The following is an 18,738-nucleotide window of genomic DNA, read 5'->3' on the forward strand; positions in this document are numbered from 1 at the left end:
GTGTCCCTGCCATGGCAGGGGTGGGATGGGATGTTCTTGAAGGCCTAATTGTGTCTCTGTGTGTGGTTTGTGGCAGTGGTCCCCGTGATGCTGAGGGCGCTGACGTACGACGAGAAGCGGGGCGCGTGCAGCGTGGGCTCCAACGTGCGCGACGCCGCCTGCTACGTGTGCTGGGCCTTCGCGCGCGCCTACGAGCCCGCCGAGCTCGTCCCCTTCATCCAGCACATCTCCAGGTGAGCCGCTGGGAGCACCAGGGTGTCTGCTGACCTGTGCTGAATGGCTGAAAAGTAAAGAGCTGCATATGGGGGATGGCAGCGATGTGAACATATCTGAGTATTTCCTTATGCCTTCATCTCCCTCTGTTCGCCTGTTTTTCAAAGGAAAATCCAAAGAAATTCACTGTAAGGATAAGAGAAATCAGTGCAGGCTTTGGCAGGGTGTCACCTTTTGTCTGCTTGATCCACCTTCTCCGTGGGGAGCTCAACTCAGGGAGTTTAAGGGGAGAAGTTTAAGAGAGAGAAGGTCAAACCATTCTAAAATGGAGGAGTTGCTTTATGGAGTAATAAAGGGCTGGAAATAGGAGAAAACTTAAGGAAGAGGTTGTTTCTTACTTTTTCAGGTGTGTTGTTGCTAACAGTCCAAGATTCCTGGGACTTCATAAGATGGGTGTTGTGCAAAGAGTAAAATATATTTTTATTGATCAGCTTGCAGCTTGCAAATTGGGCAGGTTAAGTCCGAAAGAATAAAGTACACCTCAGCTCTACTTCAATACAAATTATAGTTTTCCTTTTGAAGTGTTCCAATTCAAAGATTATTTTGAATAAAAAATAAAACCTCTTCCAGTTTCTGAAAGGGACAATATTGAATTCTTAGTAACACAGCACTTTTGAGTAGTGGGGGTTTTATTATTGCTAAGGAGATGTTTGAGTTAAAGTTAACAAACACAGAGAGAATTTTTCCTCTTTTGATACCCTATGGTTTTATAGAGCAGAGCAGAGTCCAGGATCTCACTTAGCAGTGAATGGAAATGCCTGTGTAGTTCTTTTTCAATCCATGGTTCCTATTTCAAAAGACTTTCAAAAGTAAAATCTTTAAGGGATTTCCAAATCTGTGCTACTGTAGTGGTGGACTAGAAGTTGCTACAACTTTTTACTTAATACTGTTGATATTTTTACAGATACTAACTGGTTTTACCTTTTTTTAATCTTATGTTCTCCCTCCTCCTTGGCTGTGGGATGCTCTTTTCTTGTTTGGTCATTTTGTTGGTCACACTCTGGCTGACATTTCAGGGTTTGTTAACGGGTGACTTGCACTGCAAACACACAGGTGGCTTCTAACAGTTTCTTGGCACACTTTTAGTGCAACCATTGATAGCAGCAACTCAGGCAGCTTTGTCTCCATCAAAGGTTTTATCAGTGGTCATTTAGTATTTTCTTTTTCAAAACAATAGGAAGAAGTTTGGACTATACAGTGATCTGTGGTTCTGGATATCTACTTTAATTTTTAGGAACTTCCTTACTTCTAGACTGCTGACAGAACTATTTCAATCTCATCCAAAAAGCCTAGTATGACTATTTCTTTTTTTTCTTCTTTTTTAAAGTTTTTAAAGTTCTTTGAGACAGCCTATAAACGAATCAATTTTTATTCTTTGCTCCAGTGTACTGGCTGGTCTCTGCTGTTTTTCACCCCTGTAGCTTCACCTTTCAGTGCTGGTCCTTCAAAGCAGGTTCCCCCAGCAGGTCTCTGTCCTGTGGTACTTGCTTCTGAGACCTTGATAAAACCTTCCTGTCTAACAAACTGCTGTCCAGTTTCTGAAGGCCAAGCACCATTTTTCTTCCATTTTTTCCATAGTGGGCAGACAAGAAATGCTTTGATATTTTAGCTTTGTTTCTCTCATGAAGAGTTTCATGGTATTTTGATGATGTTTCATCTACACTGGCACAGACTGTAAAGGAGAAGAGCCTGGTAACTCTAAGATGTGCTAGGATGTGATGCCAGTCACTGTTTTGGGATAACTTTTGGAAAGAGAATGTGGAGCTCCAGGATGGCCCTGCTTCACTTTGGCATGCTAGCAACAGTGACATTTCCCACAGTAAGTTATTAGTGAGATATTTTATTTTGAATTCACTTCTAGCTGAGTTCATGGTAAATTATATGTAATGTGAAATTCTTAACTGAGGGTACCTGGAGATGTATTTGCACAGTGAAATAATCCCATGAGCACAATCTTGTATTCTTGTTTTTAATCTGACCAGCACTAGTGGTAGCAGTGAAGGCACTCTGTCACCCATCACCAGACTGCAGTTACATTTATATTCTCACTGCCAGCACATCTTTAGTCTTGGTATGGCCAAGTCTGAAGTCCTAAAGTCTGGTTCAAATCTGGTAATTTTTCTAGATTTGGTCAACAGTTTGATGAAAATCAAACCTGTGTTTCCATCTCCCTAGTTGTAAAATTGTAAAGGTTTGTTTTAAGGTTGGGCAAGCTTGTTGTTTGTGGAAACATAAGAAATCCCAATTGTGAGTGTTCAAGCCTTCCCTTTATCAGTATTCTGATCTGTTTATCAGAACTTTTCTTGTGCTTATGATGCTTTGAGCAATGTATTTCATATTTCCTTTACTCCTTTCCCCCTGCCATACTGCAGTGTTGGTTTCTATTGGCTTGATGCAGGTTTACTCTTGTGATTTTTCAGGGTTTGTGGTATTTAGTTTTATGGTCACAAAGCTGTTGGTGGGACCTCTGGAACAGATGTTTCTACCAGGAGGTTGTGTTTCTGAAGAAGCTTTTGTCCTTCAGCTTCCAGCCTCTCCTGGAAACAAATTATTTTCTTTTCAGAAAGTGTTGAATGACAATATTTGACATCCCTCTGCCTGTGGTAGTAAAACCAATGGGTGCTGTGACTGTGCCACCTATGGCAGCTTTAGATGTTGGGAATAAATTGGTGGGATGGAGAGAAACACGGAGTGGAAGCTGAAAATTGCTAATAAACAGCTGTAAGGTGTTGTGGTTTGAAATATTTTAGTTTTCCAACAAAGCTGCAAGGTATTTTAGCAAGTATTAATGCTGTACAAGGCTTTACTTAAAAATCTTTGTTGTTATAGTGGCCATTCCTTTTCTAAATCAGCTCTCAAAGGTAGAATTGCCACTCCAAAGAGAAATGGTGAAAAAAAAATTCAAATAAAGTATGACACACAGTTTCACCTATTGTGTCAGCAAGCCGATAATTACACACGGCTTTTTTTTAAATCTAGCCTTAGGTGTGTCACTGTTTTACTTAAAGAAGAGTCATACTTCTAGCCACAAGCAAATTGTTGCTACCCTTGAAAAATGCAGCACTCAGCATCTTGAAACAAAGTGCATAATATCCCTTGTGAGCTGAATTACACAGCAAAAACATCTGCCTGGATAAGAATACACACTATGAGAGAAAAATAGTAAACACTTCCAAAACTGTGATGAGTGATTGCAGTCCTGAACTGCTGGCTTTGCTTAGTGCTGAGAATTGCACAAAGTTTATCCTCAGTCTTCAGCTGCTGGAAGCACATGGGACCCACTTAGGTACCAAAATACATAAACTGGGTCCTGCCCTATGTCCCCTTAACAGCAGAGTTTAAAGCAGAGGGGAATTTGCAGGGGACTCTTTTTTCCACTTCTTGTATCATTATGTAATTGAAAGACATTGTGTTTTCAGCAGCCAAGAAACATAAATATTTCACTTTGGACCAGTGAAAAATTGCTTTAAACTGCATGAAGTCAGATTTTTTTTTTTTTGTAAAATTGCTGGCAGTGCTTTAAAATAAATTCTTCCCACCATATTCAGTGTCAGCTGATTCTTCCCTGTTTTTTTATAAATGTTCTGTTCAGTGACGAAATTGGCAGAATATTGAAATTGCATATCAGTCCTTGTCCTTCCTGACCTTACCACTCTTTAAAAAAATAATATAAAGAAAGAAAAAGGATAGAGAAAGCTTATTGGAAATACATGCCCGAGAGTACTTGTAATAGCACTTGCTTGTATTTTTCCATGTCAGTTTTTTTTCCCCAGTCCGTATTTCAACAAGATACACTTGCTCACATCTGCTCAATGGTTTGTTAAAGTCTAGTAAAACTGGTTTCTAAAACCTTGCCTCATCTATTCAAACTCCAGGATCACAAAAAGAAAATTCTTGGCAGAGTAGATGAAACTTCCCTTCTTTTGCAGGACAGTGTTGCTCTTTTTTGAGATGCACACGCTGAAGTTGCTGTTCAAGCATATCATTATAAAAGCACTGCTTGACTGAGCTTTGTTTCTCTCCCAGTCTCTACATGCAGCCTCTCTTTTTAAGCTTACCTATGGGGAAAGTGAAACAGAATTTAATGACTTGGAAATGTGGGTAATTTGATTCCTGCCCCCTTGGGTGTGGAAGTTGCTGTCTGTGAAGTGGCAGGTGCACAGTAAGGAGCTGAACTGTTTTGTTTAAAACCTAAACAAAAAATAGAAAGGAAAACATACTTGCACTGTGTAATACAATTAGAGTGATTAAATGGTTGCTGACTATCTGAACTGTGTGGAGCCATGCAGGGTGCAGGTTCCTTTGCCTGTGGCTGGTGTGGGGGGCTCAGGAGCTGGGATCTGCTGGGATTTGGGCTCTGTTGGGAGCTGGGATGTGCTGGGATCTGTGGTCTGCTGGGATCTGGGATCTGTTGGGAGCTGGGATCTGTTGGGATTTGGGATCTGCTGGGAGCTGGGCTCTGCTGGGATCTGGGCTCTGTCTCCCTGCAGCAGAGCACGGGCACACGCTGTGGGTGCAGGGCACGAGGGCGGGCAGCCTTGGCTTCCCTGGGGTGCTGCCTGGCTCTGGGAGGGGGGAACAGGCAGGTGTGGCTCAGGATGGATGATGGAGCTTGCTCCAGGGCAAGATTGTCCTGCAGAACTGGGGAAATCTGAAGGATTGCTTTGAGCTATGTCTTGTACTGTGATGAAATATGGAGAAGGGCTTTCTGCTGTTAAGTGCCTGCAGAGGAGAGCTGAAGCTCAAGGCACTTGGCTACAGTGACTCCTGTAGGGCTATCACAGATTCTTTTTCCTTTTTCCTCCTTCTTTTCACAGGATTTGTAACTCCTGCTCTAAGCACTTTTCTCACTGCTCTTTTCCACATGTGTATTTCTTGCACTTTCACTATTTCACTTCTAACTGTTGGATTGGAGTAACCCACTGAGCAGCACAGGAGAGTGGGTGGCCAACAAGACATGTGAGAGCTCTGTGTGAGCTGGGGTAGATGGGCTGCAAAAGTAGGCAGTGTGGAAATGGGGATGGTCACAGTATTTCTGCTTCTCCTTAGACCTTCTCCTAGATAAACAAGAGGAATTAAATCTGAGTCAACTGCAGTGTGGCTGGAGCAGGTCCTTGTGCTTGCTCCTTCCCCTGTGTGCCTCCTGCTGTGGTGTTACACATCTCCATGGGATCAACTGAACACGGGAACTGCTCTGGTTTCAAAAATTGAAAAATACCCCTGAGCCTAGATGTGTTTTCATCACCCAGCTCGCTGTGTGCCCCTCCCAGCTGGGTACTGAGGAGGTGCAGAAGGGGCTGTTGGCAGCAGCAGTGCTCAACAGAGCTCAGTCTGCCTCTGGGCTCACCTCCTTTCCTTGACTTGCTTGGATTGTTCAAACCCACTTTGCTTGTGGTGGTTATTGTGCCTTTCCCTTTCCTAATCTACAGCAGGGAGGAGAGTTTGCTGTCCTGTTACCACTTCACCCTTTTTAGGGCTCAGGAAGGAAATTTTGGTTTTGTACCAAACAGGCAAGAGGTTTGAGAGTTTATTTTTCTCCTCCCACATCTTCAGGGTGGCACACTGGAATTGGGGCAGCAGATTCCCAGGGGATAGCAGTAGGATCAGCTTCTTGCTGCTTGTGGCTAGTGGAGACTGGAAGTGCCTGCTACACGTGGTAAAGGGAATTCAGGTTTATTGGCTGGTACACCTGGTGCTTGTGAGTTGAGGGCAACTGGTGTTTATGCTTATTTCTGTGTTCTGATGTCTCTTACCTGGCCCTCCTCTCTTCCCTGGTTCTTTCCACCTTGTCAGGGTGACATGAAATCCACATGGGCTGGGAGTGCCCACTGGCATACTTTGAGTCCTTCTGACTTTCCCTGAAGCCAGTTGGGTGAGTCCTTGGGGGAGTGAGAAGAGGATAATGAGGAAAGGGAGAATTATTAGTTGACTGATAAAATTGCAGCTTACTTTTTAAAGTCTGTTTGTGTTTATTGTGCACATAACTGCTGTGGTGTATGCAGGCTCTATATCCCTCAAGGAGCCAGGAAAAGTGTTCCTTAGGGACTGGAGGTGCAGAGGAGCAGGAAAGGTGTTCCATAGGGACTGGAGATGTAAAGGAGCCAGGAAGGGTGTTCCATAGGGACTGGAGGTGTAAAGGAGCCAGGAAAGGTGTTCCATAGGGACTGGAGATGTAAAGGAGCCAAGAAAGGTGTTCCATAGGGACTGGAGGTGCAGAGGAGCAGGGAAGGTGTTCCATAGGGACTGGAGATGTAAAGGAGCCAAGAAAGGTGTTCCATAGGGACTGGAGATGTAAAGGAGCCAGGAAAGGTGTTCCATAGGGACTGGAGGTGCAGGGAAGGTGTTCCATAGGGACTGGAGGTACAGAGGAGCAGGGAAGGTGTTCCATAGGGACTGGAGGTACAGAGGAGCAGGAGAGGTGTTCCATAGGGTCTGGAGGTGCAGAGGAGCAGGGAAGGTGTTCCATAGGGACTGGAGGTGCAGAGGTGCAGGAAGGTGTTCCATAGGGACTGGAGGTGCAGAGGAGCAGGGAAGGTGTTCCATAGGGACTGGAGGTGCAGAGGAGCAGGGAAGGTGTTCCATAGGGACTGGAGGTGAAAGCTGTCCTCTGCTCTGCCTGGCAGCGGGCAGGTGTGGTGCACTTGGGGCAAGTCAAGACATGATCCTTTGAGTAGCTTAAAAAAATATCCCACTTGGTTTGACATAAACAGTTTCTTTATGTTAGGAAATCCTGGTGCAGTATCACATAAACTCCCACGACAAAGCAGACAGGTGAAGACACCTTAGAGCTGTTCCACCCTCTAAGCCTGGCTGTGTGGAGGATGTGCCTGCACTTCCAATTAACCTGAAAAGAGTATTTGTGGAGTTTGATAAGTTAGAATACTTCATTAAAAGGATTAACATGTAGCAGTGACTGCAGTATGATTTAGGAATATAATGTGGCAATGATAGAATTCCTGGGGTTTTTGTTTTGCTTCACACAGTTTGGTTGCAGCACTGACTGGCTCAGGTGCCATCACAGACAATGTGTTGCTTTGCTGGCTTTACTTACACAGCTTTGTCTCAAGGTAACAGAAGAGTTAGGAAAAATGGAGAAGTACAATGTGATTATAAGATGAGCTCTTGTTTGATGCAGTGAGGGCAGCACTCAGGATTCTGAGCTTCTTGGTGTGATGAGGGGTTTTTTGTGGTTGGGGTTTTTTTTCCTCTTTCCAGGAGACCATTATTGAAATATTGCATAACTGGCACGTTACTGTTCTAGGTTCTAGCCTGTATAATCAGAAATGTCAAGCAGAAATTAGCTTCTTTTTGGTTTCAAGGATCATTTTCCTCCAATTCCTTTAGTCTTGAAAGTTCCCTAATTAAAACATTTATAGGAGCTAGTCATATCATTAAAACTATATACTTCTTAAGTGTCCTTTAAAAATAGATTTTAAGTCTCTCTGTGTGCCAGAGAATTAGCAAGCATGGTATGAGGAGTGTGTCTGACCCAGCAGTTTTTCAAGTGAGCCATGTGTGCTGCTCCCTGATGGAATGCTTCCTGTATTTGCTCTTCCAGGCTCTGTTGTTTGAATGATCTCCTCTTTCCTCTTGTCTTCATGGCAGAGAGAGGTATTGCTCCTGCAGGTAGCAGTAAGAAAGCATTAACTGTCTTTGGAACATTTTATTGGGGTTTGTTTTCATTTCATTCTGGCTTTCTGTCTCTTGTTTTCCCTAATGGAGATAAACTGAAATTACAGAGGCCAAGCTGACTGTGCATTTCAGAGAATTGGAACAACACAGTATTCATCACTGTAGGGAACTGATAGCCACTACCCAGGGAAGTTTGATATTATCAGTGTAATTAATATCCTTATGCTGAAGCAAAGCTATCTTGAATTTACTTTTCAGCCAGTATTTATTTCCTGTTTTGCCTGGAGTCAATAAATCATGTAATGAAGAGTTTCAGGGTTTGAAAGGAATAATTTTCTGCTTAAATGATTCTCCTGAAGTGATGTTTATTTGTTGCTGAAGTTAATTGAATGCTGGAGGTGGATTTCTAAAGCTGCAGACTGCATGTCCTGGGATAGATTCTCTCTCCTGTGTTGTGTAGCACATCTTTGAACAGCAGTTCTTTTGAGGCAGAAGAATTACCCTGTGCAGGGTCACCAGACTTCATGCATAAAGAAATTCTTTTGTATAATCATCCTTCAGTCTCTACAGGTCACCCTAAAAAAGTTGCTTTGCAGTTCATCTTGCAGGTTACTTTTTATCAGGATTTGCATATTGTTTGATTTTTGTGCCTTACAGGATGTGACTGTTCTTGTGGAGATAACTGCAGGTTTCCATTGCTTCACTTTGTGTTGTGTTTAAGCCTTACACAAGACTTGCTGTACATTTGGCTATTGAGAAATTGTATTTCCAAGTTTTAACTTAAAATTGCACTGACTCTCACATTAGACATGGTTATGTCCAGGTGTTAAGCCCCTGCTATGTTTAAAACAGAAAACTTTTTTGTGCATTAAAACATGTTTGAGTATTCCATAAATTCCTTTGGTGCAGTGGGGTGGCCACTGTGCTGTGGGAAATCTACAGCAAACCACAGAAACAAGAAAGTACAAGGTGACTTAACTCAGATTTCATTCAGGCTTGTATTTCTAAATAATAAGCTCCTTAGAGGACATGCTGCCTGTTCTTGCTTAGAAGGCTAAATGTTGAAATGATGGCATTGCACATTTCTTTCCATGTATTTGGTACTAATGCTGTTTTATTTCCTCAGTGCATTGGTTATTGCTGCAGTATTTGATCGTGATGTTAATTGCAGAAGAGCTGCTTCTGTAAGTTACCACATTCCACCTTCCATGCCTCTGTTATTCTTTTGTTTGTTTGCATTTAATAATTTGTACACTTAACTCTGTAGAACTACAGTAGAGGAGGAAAATACTGTGTTGGGAGCAAAAAAAGTGGTTTTTTAAATCCTTAGAAGTATTATATGAATTTAGATGTTAAATTATATAATCCACAGATACACATTTTGATTTATGGCCCCAGTTAACAGTCTGCTGTATTGTCATGATGATCAAGATAAAGTATCTAAAAAAGAATTATTTAGCATTTTTTAGTCACAAGATCACAGACAGAAGGATCCTACATAATACACAGCTATTGGCTCTTTTGCAAGTCTCCAAGCTGGAGAGTTTTGTGAGGTTGCACTTTCCTGTGTAGCAGCTGTTATTCTTTAATCATGGTTAGTTGAAAATTTAAATAATCTCTCTCCTTCAAACATATTTTTAGTTGTTACATAAAACTCTTCCCATAGAACTGGGAATTTATAAAAGAGTGACAAATCTATTATTCAGATACTGTTAGGCAGTGAATAGAACTGACACCAAAGTATATTCTGTGGAAACATTTTGTAGAAAATGTTTATGCTGTTCAGAGGAGTGTTCTTAAGAGAAATGATGGAGAATTACAAATTTCTATAGTTACAGAATTTGAGAAGAAAAAATGGATATGTTATCTATGAGAATTTAAGTCTGTGTGTCATAGATATTGAACTTGCTTTCTTAAAAAAAAAAAAAAAAAAAAAGTATGAATTGTATCTTTTAACAGATAAACCAAATTATCTTATGCAAATATAGGAAACTCCACCCTATAACTGTGTGAACTCAAACCAGGACCAAAGAGTGCCAAGGAACCAGATGTCTCTGTTCCTCACAAAAAATGTCATTGTGAATGTGTTAAAATTAAAAAAAAAAAAAAAAAAAAAAAAAAAAAAAAAAAAAAAAAGACAGTCTTTGCAATATGCACATTACCAGGTCTGACTTTTTTTAATGGAATTTTGAAAGCTGGTGTGTTTATAACATCAGGAGGGTTTCTCAGGGATACCTGGATAGCATCCTTACTTTTTGTAGCCACACCTCTGCTGGTGTTGAAGCTGCTGAATGAAGCTGCAGCCTAATTGCTGGGGAAGTGAGTCAGGGCTTGAGCAACCCCACCAGGGCTCCTGGCTCTGAAGGTGCTCAGACCTGAGCCAGCCAAGATGCTGCAGGTTGCTGAGCAGTGCTAGAATCTGCCCATGCTGTACAGCTAATGAGTATCAGCAATGCTGCTTCCCCCAGACTTCAACTCCTGCATCTTAGAAACTGTAGAATCTGCTGTTCTTGGCTAATTTAAGTCCTTTTATTCAAATCAATTCCTTAGAGGAATTTATTTTCCTGAGAGCTGCACAAAACATTAGGGAGCCTAGGTGGTGAAAAGTGAATTATTTGTGTGATCCTAGTAATTGTCCTCAGAATCAGGGTTTATATAGCAGCAAGGAGAAATCTTTATAATACAATTGCTGCTACAAGTGTGCTGCTTACCTTTGGTGGCTTGATTTAATTGTCCTGTGGGATTATCAGTGTGTTTCTACACTTCAACTGGTTGTTTGACCATAAGCTGTGTGCTGAACCAGCCAGACATAAACTGAGAGCTTAGTGTAGCCTCAGTATCTGTATTTCTAATTACAAAACCCTGCACATTTCTCCTCACTTTATTCTTCTGCTGTAGCCCAGGCTCCTGAGCTGTCTGTAAGTCATTAATTGTTTCACTAGTACTTTCTAATTTGGAGCTGGTCAAAATTTGCAATAGCTGTTTGATAGACATTTATGAAATTACTAAAGCCTTTTCTCTTATTTTAGAAAGGCAAAGAAATATTTTTTGTTTACCAGCCATTATTACAATTTTGAAGAAAAATACCTGGGAGTGCTAAATATTTCCAATCATTACTACAGTTAAACACATATTTAAATAAACAACAGGTTTTACTAGATTTTCCATCTCTTAAAATATGCAGTATATTACAATGCAGAGCACAAATAAAGTAAAATAGTGAATAGAGACATTTTGAACCCTGAGGTTAGAGAGAATAGAAGAAGACTCTGCTTTTGAAGCTCCACAAGCATTCTGGGCTGGCTTGTGCAACTCTTTCATGAATAATCAGTATAAGGAATAATCAGATGAATAAGTGATGTTGAATTTGACTCTATTCAGCTCTGATATCTCAAAGGCTTTTTTTCCCCCCTGTTGTTTGGCTGATGGTGTTTAAAATGCATAGTTTTAAACTAAATGTTTTTGGAGAATGTTGTAATATTTTTTTCAGCTTTTGTGGGAAAGAAGAGTGCTCAGGTTGCCAGACTAGGTTACCTTGGTTCTGATCTCATGGAATCTTTAGTATCTTTTATCCAGTTTTTCCATCTCCAGAAGGGGATTGAATAAAAACTGAAAAATTACTTTCACAAAACACTTGATGTATATGTAACTCTTAGGAATTTGGCATCTTTTAGGAATTTCTAGGCTTTACAGATTTTCTATCATTTAGGCACTTGTCTGAGCAGCACATTTTTAAATGACATTGTAATGCAGTGGTTTAACTGTGAAATCCCTTGGAAATGATAATGTCATCCTCACTGAAATGTGCCTGTCCTGAGTAAAAAAGGGTCTCAGTTGCATAAAAAGTAGAATCATGTAAGTGAGAAAAGACCTTTAAGATCATCAAGTCCAGCTGTTAACCCAGCAGTGCCCAGTGTGCCACTAACCCTGTTAGTCTGGGATTCTGGATACACCAGAGCTACCAGAAAACACATTCTGCATCCCAAGCATCCCTTCTTTTATGGACTGGCCTAAAAGATGATCACCTAATTACCTTCTTTCCACCAAGGGGGAGCTCAGAGTTGCACAAATAACCTGGCTACAGGTTAATGAGATCTGATTGATTTCCATAGCATCAAACACAGCCTATGCCTGCAGTGATACATTTGGGGGAGCATAAAACAGGGCATGGTAGAATCATATAAACAGAAGAAAGAAATAGAATATATAAATAGAAGAAATACAAGAAATAGAATATGTAAATAGAAGAAATAAAAGAAATAGAATATATAAATAGAAGAAATAAATGATTGCTGCAGAGTGCCAGGCACTCCTGTCCTGGCCTGGGAGCGAGGAGAAGAGGGGGAAAGGCACATGTCAGCAGCTGCAGCATCCAGCAAGGAGCAGCCCTGGGGCACCCCTGCAGCCCCCCAGGGATGGCTGCAGCCCCTGGGGCACCCCTGAAGCTCCTGGGGCACCACTGCAGCCCCCTGGGCACTACTGCAGCCTCCTGGGGCACCACTGCAGCCCCCTGGGCACCCCTGCAGCCCCCCAGGGATGGCTGCAGCCCCCTGGGCACCCCTGCAGCCCCCCAGGGATGGCTGCAGCCCCCTGGGCACCCCTGCAGCCCTGGCTCGTGCTCCATCCCGGCGGGATGTGCTGCCCAGGGGCAGTGCTGGCAGTGCTGGCAGTGCTGGCAGCAGGGGCTCCCAGGCTGTGCTCCCTGCCCTGCAGTGCCAGCAGCAGCTGGAGTGCCCAGGCAGGGCTGCAGGAGCAGCTGAGCAGCAGCAGTGCCCAGGAACGCTCCGGGAGGCTCCGGCTCCATCCCGGCTGGCACAGCCCCTGCTCCACCTGCACAGTGTGATCCTCACAGAGCCAGCTGAACCTGTTGTTGTCACAGGTGGATTACCCAGGCTGCTGCACTGGTGGAGGAAACACAGGAGCTCTGGCTGTCCAAATTCTTGTGGCATTGCAGTAAACATTAGGAACTTCCCCCCATCCATGAAATATTAGTTAACAAGTGTTGTCCATCACTGGAAGGCTGTGTGTGCAGAGACAGTTCCATGGAGAAGTGTCCAGATTATGACCTCCTCTCTTAAAATTTACAGCAGCTTCTGTTAGTACTTAGGAATTTATGGCCTTTAAAGGTGTAAAAAAACCAGGCTTTTTTGTGTGAGAGAGAAAATTCAGGTAGGGAATTAAGTAGGTTGCATGCCACACAAGCAGACAGATTAACTTTATGGTTGTTTTCATTGCATTTTTGCAAGATTTTGAGTTTATTTAGTGCAAAATACAAGAGATACACATGAATTTTGTGTTCAAACTGTACAAGCCCAGTGTTTCAGTGTGCTTTCACACACACACCTTGCAGGTAAGTATTGCAGTCTCAATGGCTTTTGCCCAAAGTTTTCATTGACAAAGAATGAAACTTTGCCCACTCTTAGCAGACGATGTTGAAGTCAGACAAGAGTGAGTTGCCTCAGTTGCTGTTGTGTACAGGCACTGACTTTCCATCCAGGGCCAAGCCTCATGCCACTGCTCCCAAGCACTCATGTGGGTGTGACAAGTTGAATAAACTGCATTCTCAAACTGCTGCTGGGCAACACAGGGCTCCAGGAACAGCACAGCGTGGAGATGCAGAAACAGAAAAGCCCTGAGGCCTTGTTCTACTGACAAAGTTTACTTTATTTAAAACAGAAAAGCCATGGGTCATTTATATTGTTGTGTGTTTTGAATTCATCATCTGGTGTTTATCAAAAGCAAACCTGACTCGTTTTGGTGTGTTTGTTCTCTGTTCCTCAGGCTGCCTTCCAGGAGAATGTTGGGAGACAGGTATGGTGACTTCCCTGCATCTTCATTCATTTGTGCCTTGAAGGTTACTGTAAGCATGGAGTGCCTAAAATCAAAATTAGACACCATGGCTTTGGAAAAATTGAGTGAAAGAATGTCACAAAATAATTGTTTTCATTATGAGCAGCAAGTTCTTTTGGAATATTTTTCTGAGGTGTGAGTTTTGTTTTAGTATTCCAGTTTGGGAAGAAAATTACTGGTAATTTTCAGTCCTTCAGAAAAGCAAAACCAGCATTTGAGCTGGTCATTGTACACCCTGGAAACTACAGTGCTTTTAAAACAGGAAAAGTGCAGGTTTTTGGTCCTTTTTTTTTTATTTATATTTTTTAATTTTTTTTAATTTTTTTTATTTTCTGGTTTTCAATAGAAGCAGAGCAACTGAAGTGGGCTGTGCAATCATTGCTGTAGTTGGTGGTTCCACAGTAAACAAGGCTCAAGAGTCTTCAACTCAATTTTTGGGCTTATCTCTTGTACTGGCTAATATATTGAGAAATCTGGTACTTTTGGAGGTACCCAAATCCTTTGGTAAAAAGTGTTGTGCAAGGTTCCTGTGTAACTCAGCAACATTTAAGTAGTTAAAATCCTCAAGACAACTTTGGTTTTCAAACTTGGAGGAGAAGCAAATAGGGTAAAGCCTTGGATTTACTGGTCTCTCAGCAGGAATTAATAAAGCTGAAAATAAACCTAAGAGGGAGAGAAAGTGTGGGGAGGAGTGGTTCAGTCAGTGTGTTCCTGTGAACAGAGCAGGGCATGTGAGCATGGTTAAGGCACCTGACAGCATTCCTGAAAATCTCTCTGTTCTGAGACTGAATATTATTCCTTTAGAGCTCTGGCTGTTAAACCATCTGCTCATGTTCAGTGTGCATTTCCAGACAGAAGTTAATAGCAGAGAAAGGGTGCAAGAAGAGTAGGAAGGAGAGAGCAGGGATTTTTGGTGACCTGACCCAGCTGGGTCTGTGATAAACAGAAGCCAGGGTGACTCTTGCTGGGTCTGCAGTTCCTGCCCTGGAGAGGTTGGGCATCACACAGCAGCCCAGCCTGATTCCTCTGTGTGAGGTGCTGAACAAAGTAATTACACCTCAGCCTGCCTTAGCTCCAGGGGAGAGAGGGCTCCTGGGTGCTGCAGGTTTGGAAGTGCTTCCAGGTAGCAGAAATTCTCTGTTTTTTAAAATTTCTTAATCAGAGGAGTACAGTCCATGTTAGTTTTCAGCCAGATAGGTTCCTTACAGACTCTGCTTTGACCTACAACTCAAATGTGTCATCACATGGTGATTTCAGCCTCTGTTGGCACATCAGCAGTGGAACAGTGAGTTTCCATGGCATGGAGGAGCTGTCAGACTCCAGCTGGTTCCTGCAGAAGGTCAGAAGTTTTGCTTGCTGAACCATTCCTTGGTGCCTTGGAAAATGGTTACTTAATGATTAGATCCACCCTCTGGAGTTCACAGTGTGTTGAAAGAGAAACCCTTTCTCTGAATTGGAAGGAGCTAAAACATATTCTGCACCTGAGGTAATGATGCTGATACTAAATAGGTGGAGAAAAAGGTAGCCCTCATTTGTTCCATGGTTCCTGCCTCTTTCAGCTTTGTAATTCCACATGTCCCAAATCCAGAGTTTGCTGATGGCCACAGAAGGAGCCATGGTAAGAATGCCACTTACACTGTGTGTAAATGGGAGCTTTGAAAAATCTGAAGAATATTTTGGAGCATAAATAATAAGAAATGCTCGTACTTTTAATAATACCAGCTTGTATACTGAAGAAGTTTGAAGTGTTCTGAGAGAACAGGAGCTGTTGGCTGTTCCTGTAAAGCTTGACTGTCCCACTGGCTGTGACCTCTCTGTTCCTGAAGTCAGGAATGATGCTGGCTCACTGACAGCCTTGGTGGCACCATGCCCTTTTTGAGATGGCATCAAACTGGCACACTCACAGCTGGGGAGCAAACAGCAGGGTCCAGCTGGCAGCTAGAACTCAAATTGTTTGGCTGAGATTTCCCTTATGTAGTGTGCATTTGTATATACTCCATTGTATGTCTTGCTCTTTGGCCTTACATCATGCTGAGGTGTTTCTCATGTACTTCTTTGCCCCTAATCAGGGTTTGGACAGAGCATTCATTTTACCTTTGAGTCACCAAGACTTGCAGGCTTGGATAAGCCATAAATACTCTGTCTCTCCTTGGTCCAGTCAGATTTCAGGCCTTGTTTTTTGGGAGCACTGAAATTCTGCTTCCAGAGCAAGACCTTGGCAGCAGCTTCCAGGGTAAACTGCTTCAGTGATTCAGGCTCAGATGGAGAGATACTTCCCACTAGTTTTGCATGGCTGGATCCTGATGTGGAAGGGATGAGTGAGCTGTAAACAAACCTGCATCACATCCCAAACCTGTACTTCAGGGAGCCTCGTTGTTTTAATACCCTCTGAGCGTCCCTTTTGGAAATGAGTGGAGCCAGTGTCAGCTGGCTCTTATCCATTTGTTCTTCATCATGGCCCATGGGTGCTGTGCTGCCTCTGCTGATGCTGTGTTAAACCAGCCAGAGCCAATAAAATTCTGAATGTCTGAATTGTATTGCTTGCATACAGAAATGCAGGTTTCTAAGTGGAAATCTCATAGTTGGAAAGATAATCTGTCTTCTAGAAACAGACTGGTTTGAGAAGTGATGGCAGAACTGGGATTCTTCAGTAGGATTCAGTGTTTCAGGCTTTGCTGGGAGCCAGTGTCCATTTTAAAAACAAACCAACTCCATTTTTTAGTTCATTAATGTGTCATAAAATACAAATATAGGTAGAAACTCCCATGTATTCTACACGTGATGCACCTCTTGGTGCTTAAATGTCTAATTTTATATTTCATTAAACTCACTTTGTTCCTTCACATAAACTGGAAACATGTTTATGTTTATATAAAGTCCTTCTGGAGGAATCATCTTTTGGGTATATACATAGTCATGCCTTAACCAAATAGATATTTTGGTATGGCTGGGAGGTGTGAAGGGAGTTGTTGCATAGGTAACTGCCTGCTGCCATTTGCTTGGGCTGTTTATCATTGACTCACAAGCAGAGTGAGGTATCTTGCTGTTTATATATTCAATATCCTTTATGTCTCTGGTACAAGTGATTTTACTATAAATTAAATTGTATTTTTTCAGTGCTTGGGAGAGTAGCAGAAGATTTGTTTTCAATCATGTTGCCTATTTGGAATGTATTGCACATTTTAAAATAATATTTTGTTTGTAGGGCACTTTCCCCCATGGCATTGACATTCTCACTGCAGCTGATTATTTTGCTGTTGGTAACAGAGTTAACTGTTACTTGACTATAAGGTAAGTTTCCAGTCGGGCCTCTTGTACCTGATGAAATACTTGTCTGAACTCACTTTACTGAACATTATTAATACTGATAGTTTTAAGTAAATCAAAATTGTGTTTTTATTTTGCACCAAGCGATTATCGTGTGTGAGGCAGAGTGAAAAGGGGGCTGTGATTTCCTTGGCTGTGAGGAGGAAGCAGCCAAGAAGTGTCACAAAAGTGTCCAAGCTGCTCAGGGCTGGACAAGATGAGGAGGTTTGGAGAGCTGGAGTCAGAGGAGAGGTTGTTGTGATGGCAGATAGACTCTGACATGGGTGAAAAAATCAAGTCATACCCATTTTAAAAAACCAGTTTGCCCAAGTTGTTGAAATTGTAGTCTGTGCATAGACCTTTACCTTGAGTTCTTGTGTTAGCTCAGGGGAAAGCTGGCCACAGGGTGCAGCAGTGTTTGAAAAACCAAACTGATCTCTGCAGTACAGTCAGCAGAGATGGGAAATAACCAAACTGGGGTGGTGTGGTTGTAAACCAGGGGCTTGTCCTGGAGTACAGAGTGAGCTCTGGAAACACAGAGGTGCTGAAATCAGGGGAGCTGGGAGCCAAACTGGCTGGCCAGAAGGAACAGAATGTTGCATTTCCTCCCGAGGAAATGAGGCTGAGCAAGGGCTGGCTCTGGCTGGAGCTGTCTCAGACAGTCTGGCCTCGGGTCCAGCCCGTGTCCAGAGGAGGGTGGGGAGAGCAGAGCAGCACCCACGGAGTGACTCAGCCCCGTTTGAGACAGGGCAGGACATTGCCCCGTGGGGCTGCTCAGCAGGTCAGAGAGGCTGGAGCAGGGATGGCCTTGGGGAGCAGAAACAGCACACAGGTACAGATGGCTCGTCTCCACTGCCAGCTTTGTCACTGCCTTGAGAGCTCCTGAACGTCATTTCTGCTGGACACTCTGTCTTCACCTCGACTATTTTTTTTTATTGATCTGTCCACCTCTGTGTTGTCCCTTTTGAGCAGAATCATTTCAGCCTGTTCATCCCTTCACCTTTTACCGACTGTCAGCCCTGCTGGGGTCCCCACCCTCCTCCCACAGCCTTGCCCCAGCTCCCGCCCACAGGGATGGGGAAATGCAGCACTTGTTTCCATGCTGCTCCAGTGCACGTGGATGGCAGCCATGGGATTTCTGCAGCTCTGGCTTTTGTACCTGCAGAAAACATTCCAAAACATTCCAAAGTGACAAAGCAGGTTTTATTTTCTCTCTTCTGTAATTTTGGCTTGGAGACTGATTAAGTTCTTCTCACTTTTCAAGAGCTGAATTGGTAATTTAATTTTTTTTTAACTATTTTTTTGTAAAATATTTACCATCTCATTCACTCTATTACTTTCAAAAAATGACACTGCTCTTTATGCAGACTATCATTATTCAGGTCAATACTTAAGTTACTTGGCTGTTTCCTTATTTTTCCCTGAGTTACATTAAAGGAAAAAGCACCCAGGTATATATTTGGCTACTCATGTATCATGATAATGTTGAGCAATAAAAGGTAAAAAAAACAAAAAAGATGTCAGTTTTTACAGCTGAATTTGGTTCATAAATGATGATAATGTTCCAGTAAAGGAGCAATATCATCTGTATTTACAAATATTTGTGTGTGTGTGTGTGTGTGCGCGTGTGTGTAAATAGTTGTTTAGAGTCTTTCAAATTAAATATTTTAATACAGG

General features: G+C 42.5%; 1 protein-coding gene across 1 annotated transcript in view; it reads left to right on the top strand.

The window, feature by feature from the left end:
• The window catches only part of TBCD (tubulin folding cofactor D), a 114,511-nt gene that overhangs the window by 48,419 nt on the left and 47,354 nt on the right, over positions 1-18,738 (top strand). The window contains exons 15-18 of the mRNA XM_056506014.1: positions 77-233; positions 9,032-9,089; positions 13,687-13,716; positions 16,961-17,046. Of these exons, the coding sequence (XP_056361989.1) occupies positions 77-233; positions 9,032-9,089; positions 13,687-13,716; positions 16,961-17,046 (331 nt within the window). The remainder of the gene's footprint in view (positions 1-76; positions 234-9,031; positions 9,090-13,686; positions 13,717-16,960; positions 17,047-18,738) is intronic.

Source organism: Oenanthe melanoleuca, chromosome 18, assembly GCF_029582105.1.
Source record: "Oenanthe melanoleuca isolate GR-GAL-2019-014 chromosome 18, OMel1.0, whole genome shotgun sequence".
NCBI classification, from domain to species: Eukaryota; Metazoa; Chordata; class Aves; order Passeriformes; family Muscicapidae; genus Oenanthe; species Oenanthe melanoleuca.